General features: G+C 42.8%; 1 protein-coding gene across 1 annotated transcript; it reads left to right on the top strand.

Annotated features, from left to right (window-relative positions):
* Window positions 1-278: 278 nt before the first annotated feature.
* On the top strand, window positions 279-9,947 carry LOC587894 (histamine N-methyltransferase). Its single transcript, XM_787603.4, has 3 exons — window positions 279-539; window positions 8,820-9,143; window positions 9,488-9,947. Exons 1-3 carry the CDS (start codon window positions 335-337, stop codon window positions 9,865-9,867), a joined length of 909 nt encoding a protein of 302 aa, XP_792696.2. The 5' UTR covers window positions 279-334; the 3' UTR covers window positions 9,868-9,947.
* The last annotated feature ends 3,450 nt before the right edge of the window (window positions 9,948-13,397 follow it).

The following is a 13,397-nucleotide window of genomic DNA, read 5'->3' as shown; positions in this document are numbered from 1 at the left end:
CACAGCCAGCGCCCGGCAAATCATCGCAATTATTCTGAAAAATCGCAAGATTTATTGCGAATCGCGAAGGTTAATGAAATTATTCTGTCCACACACACCCACAACCCGATATATGGATCGCGATGCAAAAATCGATTTTTAAATCCCACTTATATCTGTTGGTGTGAACACCCCTATAATAAATTACCATATTCTCATACAGTTACAATTATTGTTTCAATGCCTGACTCCATTAGCGTATGATTTCTCCTAGCTCCGTGCACCCGTGCCTCTCGTTCTAACATATTAACTTAGCGGAAGCAAAGCCAAAACTAGTCAACTTAATTCTGAAATCATGGAGAAGGCGAAACTAAAATATATACTAGATGATCTGGACCACTACACCAAGTCGTACCACGTCTTTGCCAAGAAAAGCAGCAAGTTTACAGGACTGGTAAAATGGGTTGAAGACGTCTTTCCGAAACTGGTATTGGATAAATTGGTGGAGAGTTTCTCGGCGGAGACACAGATTAATGTGCTGGGAGTCGGCAGTGGATCGGGTAAGAATCTTACTGCTTAACCCGTTACTTCCGGGCAGGAAGGTAAATGATGTCTTTACAAGCCTAAAATTGCCTTTCCCTGCTACTAATTTACTAAACTAGTGGATTTGAGGGTTTTCCCAAAGTATATAATATCATTATCCATTACTCCTTTTTTTAACTTTCATATTATTCATTATAATTGTACTTTTTCATAAGCATGTCAAGTTTTCTCTCACATGAAATTCGTACAGCAGCGTATGCAGCTCCGCGATGTCTGTCCCAGAGATATTGACTTTCGCTGAGACCTTTCCATACACAGAATACTGATACTGCTGGTATTTCATTGGGAGCAGCGCTAAGCTTACAACTATAGCCGAACAATGCACTTGCACTGCACTTGAAAGGAAAAGCCAAAGGTCAACTCGCTATTGTCAAGTATTATAAGTCTAAAGCAAAATGGCGCGATCGCGAAATAATATTCTATTCAACCTTGATAAGGCTCGCGAAGCTGTACTCGATTCAGACTCCGAAAACGAGTTTTGATCACGTGTATTTTGGATAAATTATTTTGATATTTTTATCACCGACTCACCCCCCCCCCCCTCCCCCAAGCCTTTTTTTCTAAAATAATTGAATTTTTTGAGTGGGCATTATATAAAAAACATGCAATGCCCTCTGGAACAAACTCCATACCAGCCCATATTCACAGGAAGATTTACACAATAAACAAAGAATTCAAATTCTGTTAAGTGTATCAAAGAATATCATCTTCTTCTTATCTTTATTACTTTACTGCTTATCACAATAGAAATACATATAAAGATATAAAAAATATATTGAAGCCAACCCTGAGGTTGTATTCTTAGCTGTCACAAAGTAACACATTTGTACAGAGTATTGATACTAAAAATGGTCGTAGGTTTATCGTCTGATTGAGACACTGATAACACGTAGGGCCGTGTATCTCAGATTTAACATTGTTACACGATCCCTTTAACTTTTGTAATAATTACGATGTCTGTATGCCCCCTCACGTTAGAAACTCTATTTCAAATCTCTTTTGCGCATTACCCAGCACGCGTCTTATGGCTATATACACCGCCATCCCACCAAAAGAGAAAGCACTGGATTCCGTAGAGTGCATGACCCAAGTTCACATGCTAAATATACCCACAGAGTTATGCCGCGGTGTGGGTATATGCTCTCATATACATTGTTGATATATGAATCTCGCCAGGGGGATTCCCCATTACGTCAATGGCGATGTCCATTTCATCTCACTATCCATGTGCTGGGTGCATACACAAGACGATCGCAGAGAATTAATTTAAAAAGCATCAGAGGACATGTGCATCATCTTCTTTCTTTCTTTAAATGACACATGCGCCTATTATGTAATTCGAACATGAATCATTATGGATAATAATTATGCAAAGGCATTGAAGCGGCCATTGTTGAGTTAATATTTCGAAAGTCTATGCGATTGCATTCTTAGCACTTTGTGGTAAAATTTCGAGAGTGGATCAATCTAGATAATTGTATATTCGTCTATAATGCACAAATTATTCTCTTTGACTGCAATTTGCTAATTGGAGAAATATAATACAATGACTTATCTCTATTATTAGGGACTCCATGGGGTCTAATTACGTGGATTAATTCCCAGGTCTCTTTGACTAAATGCATCTACGATTCCGAGAAATGTTTCATTCAATCGCACATGCTTTTTACAATGCTCGTGTTATGATTACACACGGGAGACATTAATTTGATAAATTAAGTTGCAGCCTGCGATACAGGCTTCATGAATTATATTTGGACGCAACATTCAACCGTTGTGACAAACCATTACTTTGATCATTCCCCCTCCCCCCCCCCGCCAAAAAAAAATCTTCTCCATTGACTCGAACACGTCGGCTGCCTGCAAGAAGGCTGTATATTACAAGAGCTTTGTATTGTCGTCGGTATTAACGATCTTATGAAGTCGATTGTAAAAGAACCTTCTAAATATATTATAGAAATTATTGAACATATTTCTAACTATTTCATAAAAACAGAAAAATTGGCATTATGCTCCTTCTCGGCCTACCAAGAGGGGATTAGTGTTTTTCTTGAACGGGTGAATCGTGTCCTAGAATATTTTAAAGATCAAAACTGCGAGCACTGTCTCATCACTGGCTTCTCCTGTCATCAATAATTGTTTTAGAGGTATAATTATGTGATAGAGTATATAACGACACACTCTCTGGTGACAGATGCTCCGCAGTGAAATGGTAATTCTATGAATGCTTATCGAATTTCTTAACCCCTACCATGGTCCTCACGATGCATCTAACATTAACCCTAACCCTAAACTTAATCTAGAACCCAATAGCTTTATCTTTGACGAAATAAAACCTGGAGCAATAATGTTACCAGACCAAACAAGGGATCGCTACATGGATTGAACAAAAATGTGAGGGCAAGGATACGACATGTTAGATCAGAAAGTGAAAGTACACCGCAAGGTGAGGAAGGAGAGTAATGAGTCCTGTATGTCAGTATAGTAATCACACGTAACACCTGCCAGGGTTGGTTAATAGTTTGATTAATTGATATACCACATGCAGGAGAAGGATGATAGAGAGAGAGAGAGAGAGAGTTTCTAATTCTTGAACGGTTCATAATATCGAACGCTGATTGATGGAACACCTGGGAAAGGGGCGGGGCCAGTTGATGCACATGATGACTGCATAGTAGAAGGTGTGCAGGGGCGTACGCAGGGGGGGGGGGGGTTTGGGGGTTCAAACCCCCCCCCCCCTTTGGTATTTTTATGTGTGTAAACCCCCCTTAAAAAAAACCAAACCCCCCCCTTTGGGTTTTTTTTTTTTTTCGAGACCAAAAAAAAAAAAAAAGTGTCCGCTTGCCCCCCCCCCCCTCCCCCCCCCCCCCCCCACTGAGCGACTTTTCGGCTGGCTGAGTCGTTGCGATTTTTTTTGGACTCCAAAAAAAAAAAAAAAAAAGTGACCGCTTACCCCCCCCCCCCCCCCCCCCCCCCTTTTTCGGCTGGCTGAGTCGTTGCGATTTTTTTTGGACTCCCAAAAAAAAAAAAAGTGTCCGCTTACCCCCCCCCCCCCCGGGAGCAACTCCCCCCCCCCCCCCCCTTGAAAAAATCCTGCGTCTGAAGATATGAATAAAATAACCCACTTTAGTGATGCAATCACTCTCAAGATGTGATTTTAAAATATTGTTCATGGGAATAAAGAAACCATAGTTGTTACTGTTGCTGGAACTTGTTCACCGTAACGAAGGTGTTGCTCCATCTGTAATAGCACCTTCAACTCTTCGTCGTCGTTACTGGTAGAGATCCACCTATTGTGGCATGAAACTTTGAAAGAGGACTTGCTCTGTAAGTCCTAGCCGGAACACCATCTAAAAATTAACATTAACTCAGGCTAGTAATAGTCTACGGAATAATACTAAATTATTCATCATCTACTTAATATCTGTTAACGAGACTATAATCATCATCAGGCAATACAATAAAATACATTACAGAAAAGGCTTCTATCATAATGGTTTACATTGCATTACAAATATCCTTTCAACATTCGCAAGAGCCTGAATTACTGAGTGCAAATCCTGCGAACATATACTTTCATTTATTATTCAGAAATGAACAAAATATTGTATAAAGAGTTACATTATTACTTTAGAGAAATGATTTGCAGTCTTCATTATTAAACCCTAATTCAAAGGTTCACTTGTGACCTTGACTGTACACGCCCAATGTATCATTATAAAAAGGAATACAAATATGGATTAAACTTGGATTAAACTTACAGTTTGACTGGTTTACTGAAATGCAGGGAATCGGGGCAGGCCTCAATGTCGGTTCTGGTGATCTTGACTCTCTATGGAACTTATACTTGCAGCGCAAAATGCCATATTTTGAGCTATGAAACAACTTTCATCATTCACCTCCAACCCATAGGTCCTCCCTGTATGACTTGTGTGCAGATAGTGACACTACACTGCTAGGTAAGGCAACCAACCCACTATAGCTATGCATCACCTGTTGGAGCTATGTAGAGTGCAGTGGAGCCTAACTACCAAATGCATTCAACCCAATTCTTTAATCTACATAACAAATAAGCGGGTTGCATTGAGGGGAAAGGTTGAATCCTAACACTCATTCATTTTTAATCGCATTATTTAGCTAAAGTTGAAATATGCATGTCAATACAGAGTTTATACTAGCTGAGATCACAACAGCTGAAAAGTTATATTTATAATCATCCCAAAGTATACTTACATTCTCACTTTGCATCATCGATAATCTGTGGCTCGCTGAGCGCTGGCTAGCCTCCAGGCGCGGATCCAGGATTTCTTAGAGGGGGGGGGGGGGCCCAAATTTGGAATTATGGTTTGGGGACGGAGAGGGGGGGGGGACCAAAAAATCCGCACCGCCCCACTCTTACATGTATGCCCCGCTGAACGTTTCTCTAAGTAGGTGGGGGGGGGGGTATTTACGATCAGGTAGAGCGTTGCGTAAATTTTAGTGGGGTCTTCGCCCCTGCGAGGGTTAAGGGATGGAGCCCCCTGAAGCTCAGGGGGTATAGGGATTTAACAACGGTCAGATGAGCATATTTTAATACCTTATTTGTGACACTGGCAGGACACGAATTGTTGTGGGGCCATGCAGGGGGCAGAGCCCCCTGAAGCTCAGTGGTTTGGGGCAATAATTACGGTCAAATGAGCATATTTTTATACCTTAATTGTGACACTAGCAGGACACAAATTGGTGTGGGGTCCAGGCGCGGAGCCCCCAGAAGCTCAGGGGTTTTATACATTAAATTAGCGTCAGATGAGCATATTTTTATACCTTATTTGTTACACTGGCAGGTCACGAATTGGTGTGGGGTCCAGAGGGCGGAGCCCTTTGAGGCTTAGGGTTTTTTGGAAATAGATAACGGTCAGATGAGCATCCAGGGGCCCGCCTTAGGGTCATTGGTTTGGTTCAGGAGGGAGAGCCCCGGAAGCTCAGGGGTTTAGGCATTTAATTACGGTCAGATGAGCATAATGATACCTTATTTATGACACTGGCAGGCCACTAATTGGCGTGTGGTCCAGGGGGCGGAGACCCCAGAAGCTCAGGGGTTTTAGGTATTTTATAACGGTTAGATAAGCATGCAGGGGCCCGCCTTAGGGCCCCTGATGGGGTCGAGGGGGCGGATTCCCCGAAGCTCAGGGGTTTTAGGCATTTAATTACGGTCAGATGAACATATTTTGATACCTTCTCTGTGACACTGGCAGGACACTAATTGGCGTTAGGTCCAGGGGCGGAGACCCTGCAGAAGCTCAGGGGTTTAAAGCATCAAATTACCGTCAGATTCGCATCCAGGGGCCCGCTTTAGGCCCCTAGGTGGGGACTTTTGACCCTCCTCCGGAAGTACAACTTGTTGGCGGGAAACCTGCAACTTGATATCCCCCTTTTCTTTTCTTCTTCTTTCCCTTTCCTTCCTTCTCTCTTTTTTTATGTGGGGGGGGGGGGGCGAGGTAACAGCCCCCCCCCCCGATCTCCTTCTTTTCCCCCTTTTCTTTTCTTCTTCTTCTTTCTTTCTTTGACTTTACACACCGGACTTATGCTAAGAGGGGGGGGGGGGGGGTCTGAAAAGGCTGTTTACCAAAAGAAAAGGTCTACCCGTATTGACCTTACGCACCGGACTTATGCTGAAAAGGGGAGGGGGTGCTGGGAACACGCATATGCCTACCCTAATAACACTGAGTGGGGGGGGGGGGGGGCGGGGCCCGAATATCCTCATATTCGTGTATCAAGGTCATGACCGATTATATCACTTTTTATTTATGTACATTCGGCGGCCAGGTGCCCGTATACAGTACTTTAAATCGTTTCTAGTGTGTTGATTACAAACTAATATTTTTTCCAGTTTGAAAAATTTCTTCTCCTTTTTATTCTTCTTGACGAGTGCCAGAGCCATGCAGAATACATATTCTGTGAAGACTTGTGGATTGAGGAGAAACTTTTCATTTCTTAAGAGGGTACTGTGACTAACAAAAAGTTGAAATAACTGCTCAGGGGTTTTAGGCATTTAATTACGATCAGATGAACATATTTTGATACCTTCTCTGTGACACTGTCAGGACACGAATTGGCGTAAGGTCCAGGGGGCGGAGATCCATCAGAAGCTCAGGGGTTTAAAGCATCAAATTACCGTCAGATTCGCATCCAGGGGCCCGCTTTAGGGCCCTAGGTGGGGACTTTTGACCCTCCTCCGGAAGTACAACTTGTTGGCGGGAAACTTGCAACTTGATATCCCCCTTTTCTTTTCTTCTTCTTCTTTCTTTCTTTGACTTTACACACCGGACTTATGCTAAGAGGGGGGGGGGGTGCTGAAAAGGCTGTTTACCAAAAGAAAAGGTCTACCCGTATTGACTTTACACACCGGACTTATGCTGAAAAGGGGAGGGGGTGCTGGGAACACGCATATGCGTACCCTAATAACACTGAGTGGGGGGGGGGGGGGCGGGGCCGGGCCCGAATATCCTCATATTCGTGTATCAAGGTCATGACCGATTATATCACTTTTTATTTATGTACATTCGGCGGCCAGGTACCCGCATACAGTACTTTAAATCGTTTCTAGTGTGTTGATTACAAACTAATATTTTTTCCAGTTTGAAAAATTTCTTCTCCTTTTTATTCTTCTTGACGAGTGCCAGAGCCATGCAGAATACATATTCTGTAAAGCCTTGTGGATCGAGGAGAATCTTTTCATTTCTTAAGAGGGTACTGTGACTAACAAAAAGTTGAAATAACGCTGCTCCAGAGAAATGTATTTTTATGCATTTTGAGAAGCGCTGGGCAATTATCCTAAAACGTAAGGCCCGGTCACATATAGACGACGCATGGCCCGCGCATTAAAAATCGGAAAAGGTTGCGCGCCCGACTTTTGTCAGGATTTGGGAGAAGCTAGCGAGCTGACACCTAATGTGTAGCGTGTTTCTAGCGCGCTGTGCTCGGCGTATGCCCAGCGTTGGTCTAGCGCGCTCCGCGTATGTCTGGCGTCCTTTTGGCGTTTACATTCATGCGTCGAGCTCAGCGTACATGCTCACATGCGCACATGCTTAAAAATCCCGACGCACACAGCGAATGACGACGAATGCATAGCGTTGGTCCAGCGTTGGTCCAGCGCGCTCGACGAACGAGTAACGAATGTTGACGCACACCTAACGCACGACAACACACTGGCAAAAATTGCAAATTTCCAATGCGCTGGCCGTTCGTCCCCCATGCGTCCCCTATGTGTGACCGGGCCTTTACATCCTTCGTAAAAATCAGCAACCGCACTGGCGTTGCATAAATCATAATCAAAGGGAAATGTGTACAAATGAGGAAGATAACGTGCTATAGTATTTAAACGTATAAGGGTTCATGCATGGGATCTTATGGGCACGTAGCCGTCTCTCAATGTGTCAAATCGTCTTTTGCTATTGAATCCTGATTGTCCACGGGGGGTAGTTGTCCTAGAGGGGTAATTGTCCTCGGGGGGTAGTTGTCCTTGGGGGGGGGGGTAGTTTTCCGGGGGGTAATTTCCCGGGGTTGATTGCCAAGGGTTAATTGTCCTAAAACCCCCCCAACCCCCCCAACCCCCCCCCCCCCTTCTCAGTGTTATTTAGTGTACGCGTATGCATGTTCCTTCTTTTTGAAAGCACCCCCTTTCTCCGGTGTGAAAGTCAATGGCAGGCCGGACTTTGTTGCGCGAAAAAATACCCCTTTACTGGATATTTCACCTCCGACTCCATGGCCCGAATTAACAAAGGAGGTTTGTCGACAAACCTCCTTTTGTTTCGACAAACCTCCTTTTGTTATTTATAAACCAGGTTTGTAAAAAACGCGTCAAAACGCGTCCCAGACGTACATACACCTCGGTTTGTCGATAAACCTCTTTTGTGAATTCGGGCCCATGAGTCGGGGGCCGGGGCACAACCAGCGTGGTTAGAGCTATTTATGTTCTACGGTCTAATCTAGACTGTCAGCGAGCGGTTTCATTTAAATTAATCATGAAATGCCAGTGGCTTGCGTGTAAATAAAAAAAACATACGCGCCCAAGCAACCGGCGACTGAACCCAGATTAGGCGAGAAAACGGACTTTGCCCCTCTCCCATAATTATGTACTTTTAATCCCCTTTAGGTCAAAACTATGTCTTAAAACCCTGCACAACTGTTTTCGAAAAGAATTCGCTCAGTAGGCATTGTCTTTTATTATCTATTGTTATATTTTTGTTATTTGAAAGGGGAGATGGACAGTAAAATGGCAGCAAGCATCAAGACCCGTTTCAAATCTGTCCGAAACGTCGTGGTGGAACCTGGCGAAAAACAGCTTGAGAAGTACCGCTCACTCGTAGAGAGCAAGAAGTCTGAATTCGAAGGCATCGAGTTCGACCTTCGACAACTCGGCATCGACGAATACCGTGCCCTCGAGGGCAACCACTCCTCCAAATATCACTTCATCAACGCCATCCAGTCCCTCTACTATGCTGATGACTTTAATGACACCATACGATATCTCTACGATTGCTTGGAGGAGGGCGGGATTTTGTTAATAACCATTATCTCAGGTGAGATGTACGGAGTTCTTTCAAACATTGCTAGGCCTGATATGTCTTTCAGGTGCTCTGTGTAATTATTATTGGAAGTGAAATGAGTCATATTATTTTAATCTCACACCCCTCCCTTCTTACCACGTTCATTCTGTATTTCTCTTTGTCTTTTGAATGCTCTGACTTCCACTCCCTTTCCCATGCTTCTCTCTCTCTCTCTCTCTCTCTCTCTCTCTATTTCTCTCTCTTTCCCCCTCCTACATTTTATTTGGACAGATGAATAACAAAATGAAATGAAAAGAAAATTAAATGATAGACGTGTGCAACCATCATAACACCTATCCACATTTTCCACGTTACAGATATCAGTGGTTCCTGGCGTCTGTGGAACCACTTCCCCCGTTTACAGGACATAATCGGACCCTATTTTTGCGTCCAACATTTACGACAAGGCCTCTCTTCCCACGACATCCCTTTCCACGACATCCCTTTCGACGAAAACCACCAGAGGGCGCATGTGGACATCACAAGCTGTTTCGAAAAGGGGTCCAAGGAAGGAAAACTCCTCGTCGACTTCATCAGCCAAATCGTCGATTTCCACGGCTCGGCGTCGCCAGAGTTTTACAAAGAGGTGGTCGATTATATTGGGTCCGAAGAGTGTTCCGAGCGAAAAGAGGACGGGACGATTCTCTACAACAACGACTGGGATGCCGTCGTAGCACAAAAACCGATCTCTAAATAACCAGGTTTAAATCCAGTACCAGAGAAGCAACGAGAGGGAGAGGAGATAGGGGAGGGAGTGAGAAAGGGGGGAGAGAGAGAGAGAGAGGGAAAGAGGAGAAAGAAAGAGAGAGAGGGGGGGGGGTGAGAGGGTGTGAGAAAGAGAGAGAGAGAGAAAGAGAGAGAGGGTGAGAGAAAAGGAGAAAGAGAGAGAGAGAGAGGTGGATTTGGAAAGGGGTAAAAAGAAACACGGAGATTTGTTAGAGACAGGGTGCCAGTTATACTGTTGAAAAGTTTTCTTGTAGGTAAAAAGTAGAAAAGGAGGAAGAAGAATCAAATGTCATATTGTCCTATACTAAATAATTTGTGCACAAAGATGATTTCGACATCGAAGGTACAATTCCACTCATACATTTTGTCATACTTTTGTATTTCCATATGAATATTCATATCACCATGTTAACTATCTAAGTTTCCTTCATTTAATTAATATAAATGTTAATTATGTAAAGAGGTTAGAATCATTATGTGAATGATGATGATGACGATTATGAACATAATAACGATGATGTTCATCATTATTGTTGTTGAATATAATACTAAAGCACGTTTGATCAGTATGATGGCAATAATGTTTACGATTATGATGATGACGGTACAAAAGATGTTACTAATGCTGCTGACGATCATAATAGTATTGATTTCGACTTTTCACATATCTATTGTTTCTTTGATTCTATATTCTGGACGAGTTGCCTCATGTATTAACTTTGTTACTTAAAATAAAATGAGAGATTCCACAATTACCCAACAAGATAGTCTTCGTATAACTATTGTCCAATGTAAAGAATTCTTTGTAAACAGAAAACCTTAATTTACACTGGCCCAATCTTTTGGAATTTTCTTGATGAGTCTTTCAAGCGCTCACCAAGTCTATTTTCATGTAAGCGTAATCTGAAGTTAAAGCTAGTTAACTAGGAATCCATGTAACATTATGCTCATTTGCTTCAAATGCATGCCTTAATTCATGTTTATAATACACACTTTCCCTCGGAATTTGATTTATAGTAACCAATGTGTCCCGTTCTTGTGTTACTGCTTGACTTGTCATGTATCCTCCTCTTTTCCCCATCTTTTCTTTTCCTCATCTTTTCTTTTCCTTGCATTTTCTTTATGATACTATGACATTTTATGTTAGGTAACCTAAATAACAAGCTATGTTTTCCTAGGTTTCCTCCGCATTACAGGAAGCAATGATCTCTGTTACTGTATTGCACGTACATATACCATATTATGTATATTTCTCGTATCTAAATTGGAATGACTTTGTAAAACGAAAAGCCTGGTAAATTTTATTTGGAAATAAAATATGGTTTATTTAATATAAATCATAAAATATAAACGCTGAATTGAGAATTCCTTACATCGGGTGAAAAAAGAAGACAAAACAATATACACCATGTGATTATACAGGCGACGAAAGCAGGGGAGGGGCAATTATACACCAGGGGAGAATATGCATTGTCGCCCTCTTTCGTTTATTTTCTGCCACTTTCGAGGTCGAAAATGAATGAAATTATACACATGTTCGCCTTTTCGAGTGTGTACGTCATAGCCTTTAGGGGAATTCATGACATCTGAAAGAAATAGTTGTGCCAAAATGAAAATAGAGTGCAGTGAGTTTTCCTTCTTCACTTTCCAAAGTAAATTACCTCCTATATCGAATGCACTTGCCAATATCACCATCTTCGTCTTATCATTTTTTTTCATCTGAGAAATTGATCATCTGATTGTATTCCTTTTGTAGGCTATTCATTATCATTCTTTTCTTGTTGTTGTTTATGATGCTGCTATCATTACATATCCAAGACCGACTATAAAAACAATGGATTCCATGGACCTGATGAAAGCCATGTGGAAGATAGAAGAAAAGACCCAGAGTAATAACTCAAGAACATTTCAAGACCACCGAAAACAGAAAGAAACAAAATTGTATACCTCTTAAAAAGCGCCGCTGTATTTTGAATAAGAGGAAGAGGGAGGAGGGGATGGTATATGCAGAAGAACATGTTTGAGGGTACACCTATGGAGGACATTGCACACATGGTTTAGTTTACCCTTCGCCCCCACCCCACCCCACCCCACCCCACCCCACCCCATCTTGGTCTCCGTGAAAATATCTAATCACTCACCTATTCCTCTAAATCTCAGTGTTCATTTTTTTTGGGTTGAAAACCTGTCGCCATATTTTCACAAATATGATATAATCACCTGATGTATGGACCACCCGGTTTTTTTAACAAGCACTGAATGTGATAACAATTACACCAAAATGAAAGATGGATGGCAGGCCCGTCGTCATTTCCCCTTGCTGCTTTGAAAAAAAATCAAAGAAAACCCGACATTGTTTCCATACATTAACCCGGCGTGACATCGCCAGCAACATTGTTGATAACATTTTGATGCATTTGAATGTCATATTGCGCTGTTATCGGCATGGCGGGAAAGTAATGTATGTGAAGTTATAAACAGCGCGATATTTTTATTGCCTTGTATTGTTTTACACCGTGGAGACTTTGACGTGAGGGGAACATGTGTGGTCGCGTGGCGAAGATTTGTAATGTCTTAGTAATGGGGTACTGTAGTGAAATATGTTCTGACATCCCTCTGACATTTCTCCCTCTGTCTCTCCATCTCTCTTTCTCTCCATCCCTCTTTCTCCCTCTGTCACACACTGGCATACAGTCCGGATGCGTGGAAGCGTGGGGGCGCAAGCCCCCCCCCCCCCCAAAAAAAAATACACGCACATGAATGCTCAGTTTACTCATTGCCTCAGAATGTATCATTGCGCATCTTAAGGTTCAAAGTTTTCCGGAGCCTTAAGCGTGCCCCGAACCCCACGCAGTAAAGGTTTCACGCTCGCCATTTCGTACATTTCACGACCCCCCCCCCCCCCCTTTTGGAAAATCGTGGATCCGCCCCTGCAGTCTGGGGAGACTTTTCGTCTTATCGAAGAGAAATACTCCCAAATAAGAAGCAAGCAAAGACCTAAGGCAGGTGGAGATCTAAAGACACACAGAGAGGCTCAATAAACACCAAAACAGGTATTCCATTAGAGAGCAAGACGGGAGGAAAAGGGAAACGGGAGGGGCGTCAAAGAGGGGCTGTTGAGGGGTGAACGATTGGAAGAATCGTTTAGAAGAGAAGACATCACAGAGAAAGAATAAGATTCCGTATTCGGGAGTTGGATGAGAACGATCAGGGCAGAAATACCATGCGATTTGAAGCGAACAGATCTCTTTAAGGCTTGATGTGTTTAACAGGTGTTTAAGGCGCATCGCTTCAAAGCCAATTTTGTGTTTGTTCTTCTTCCTGTCCCGAAGAGAAGCACGATGTTTGGAGTTAACAAGCTCGATAGTTTTGGTAGGGTGGAGACTCACTGGCGGATTTTTTTTTTTTGGGGGGGGGGCGGGAGGGGGGGGGGGGGAAACGGCCCGTGCCCCCTGTTTGAAATCAAAGTGGTATACTTTTTAGTTCATTGCCCAAAGGTGT

Source organism: Strongylocentrotus purpuratus, unplaced genomic scaffold (assembly GCF_000002235.5).
Source record: "Strongylocentrotus purpuratus isolate Spur 01 unplaced genomic scaffold, Spur_5.0 spur5_scaffold_8, whole genome shotgun sequence".
In the NCBI taxonomy this organism is placed as follows: Eukaryota; Metazoa; Echinodermata; class Echinoidea; order Camarodonta; family Strongylocentrotidae; genus Strongylocentrotus; species Strongylocentrotus purpuratus.
This window is presented reverse-complemented; position numbering and strand designations above follow the sequence as displayed.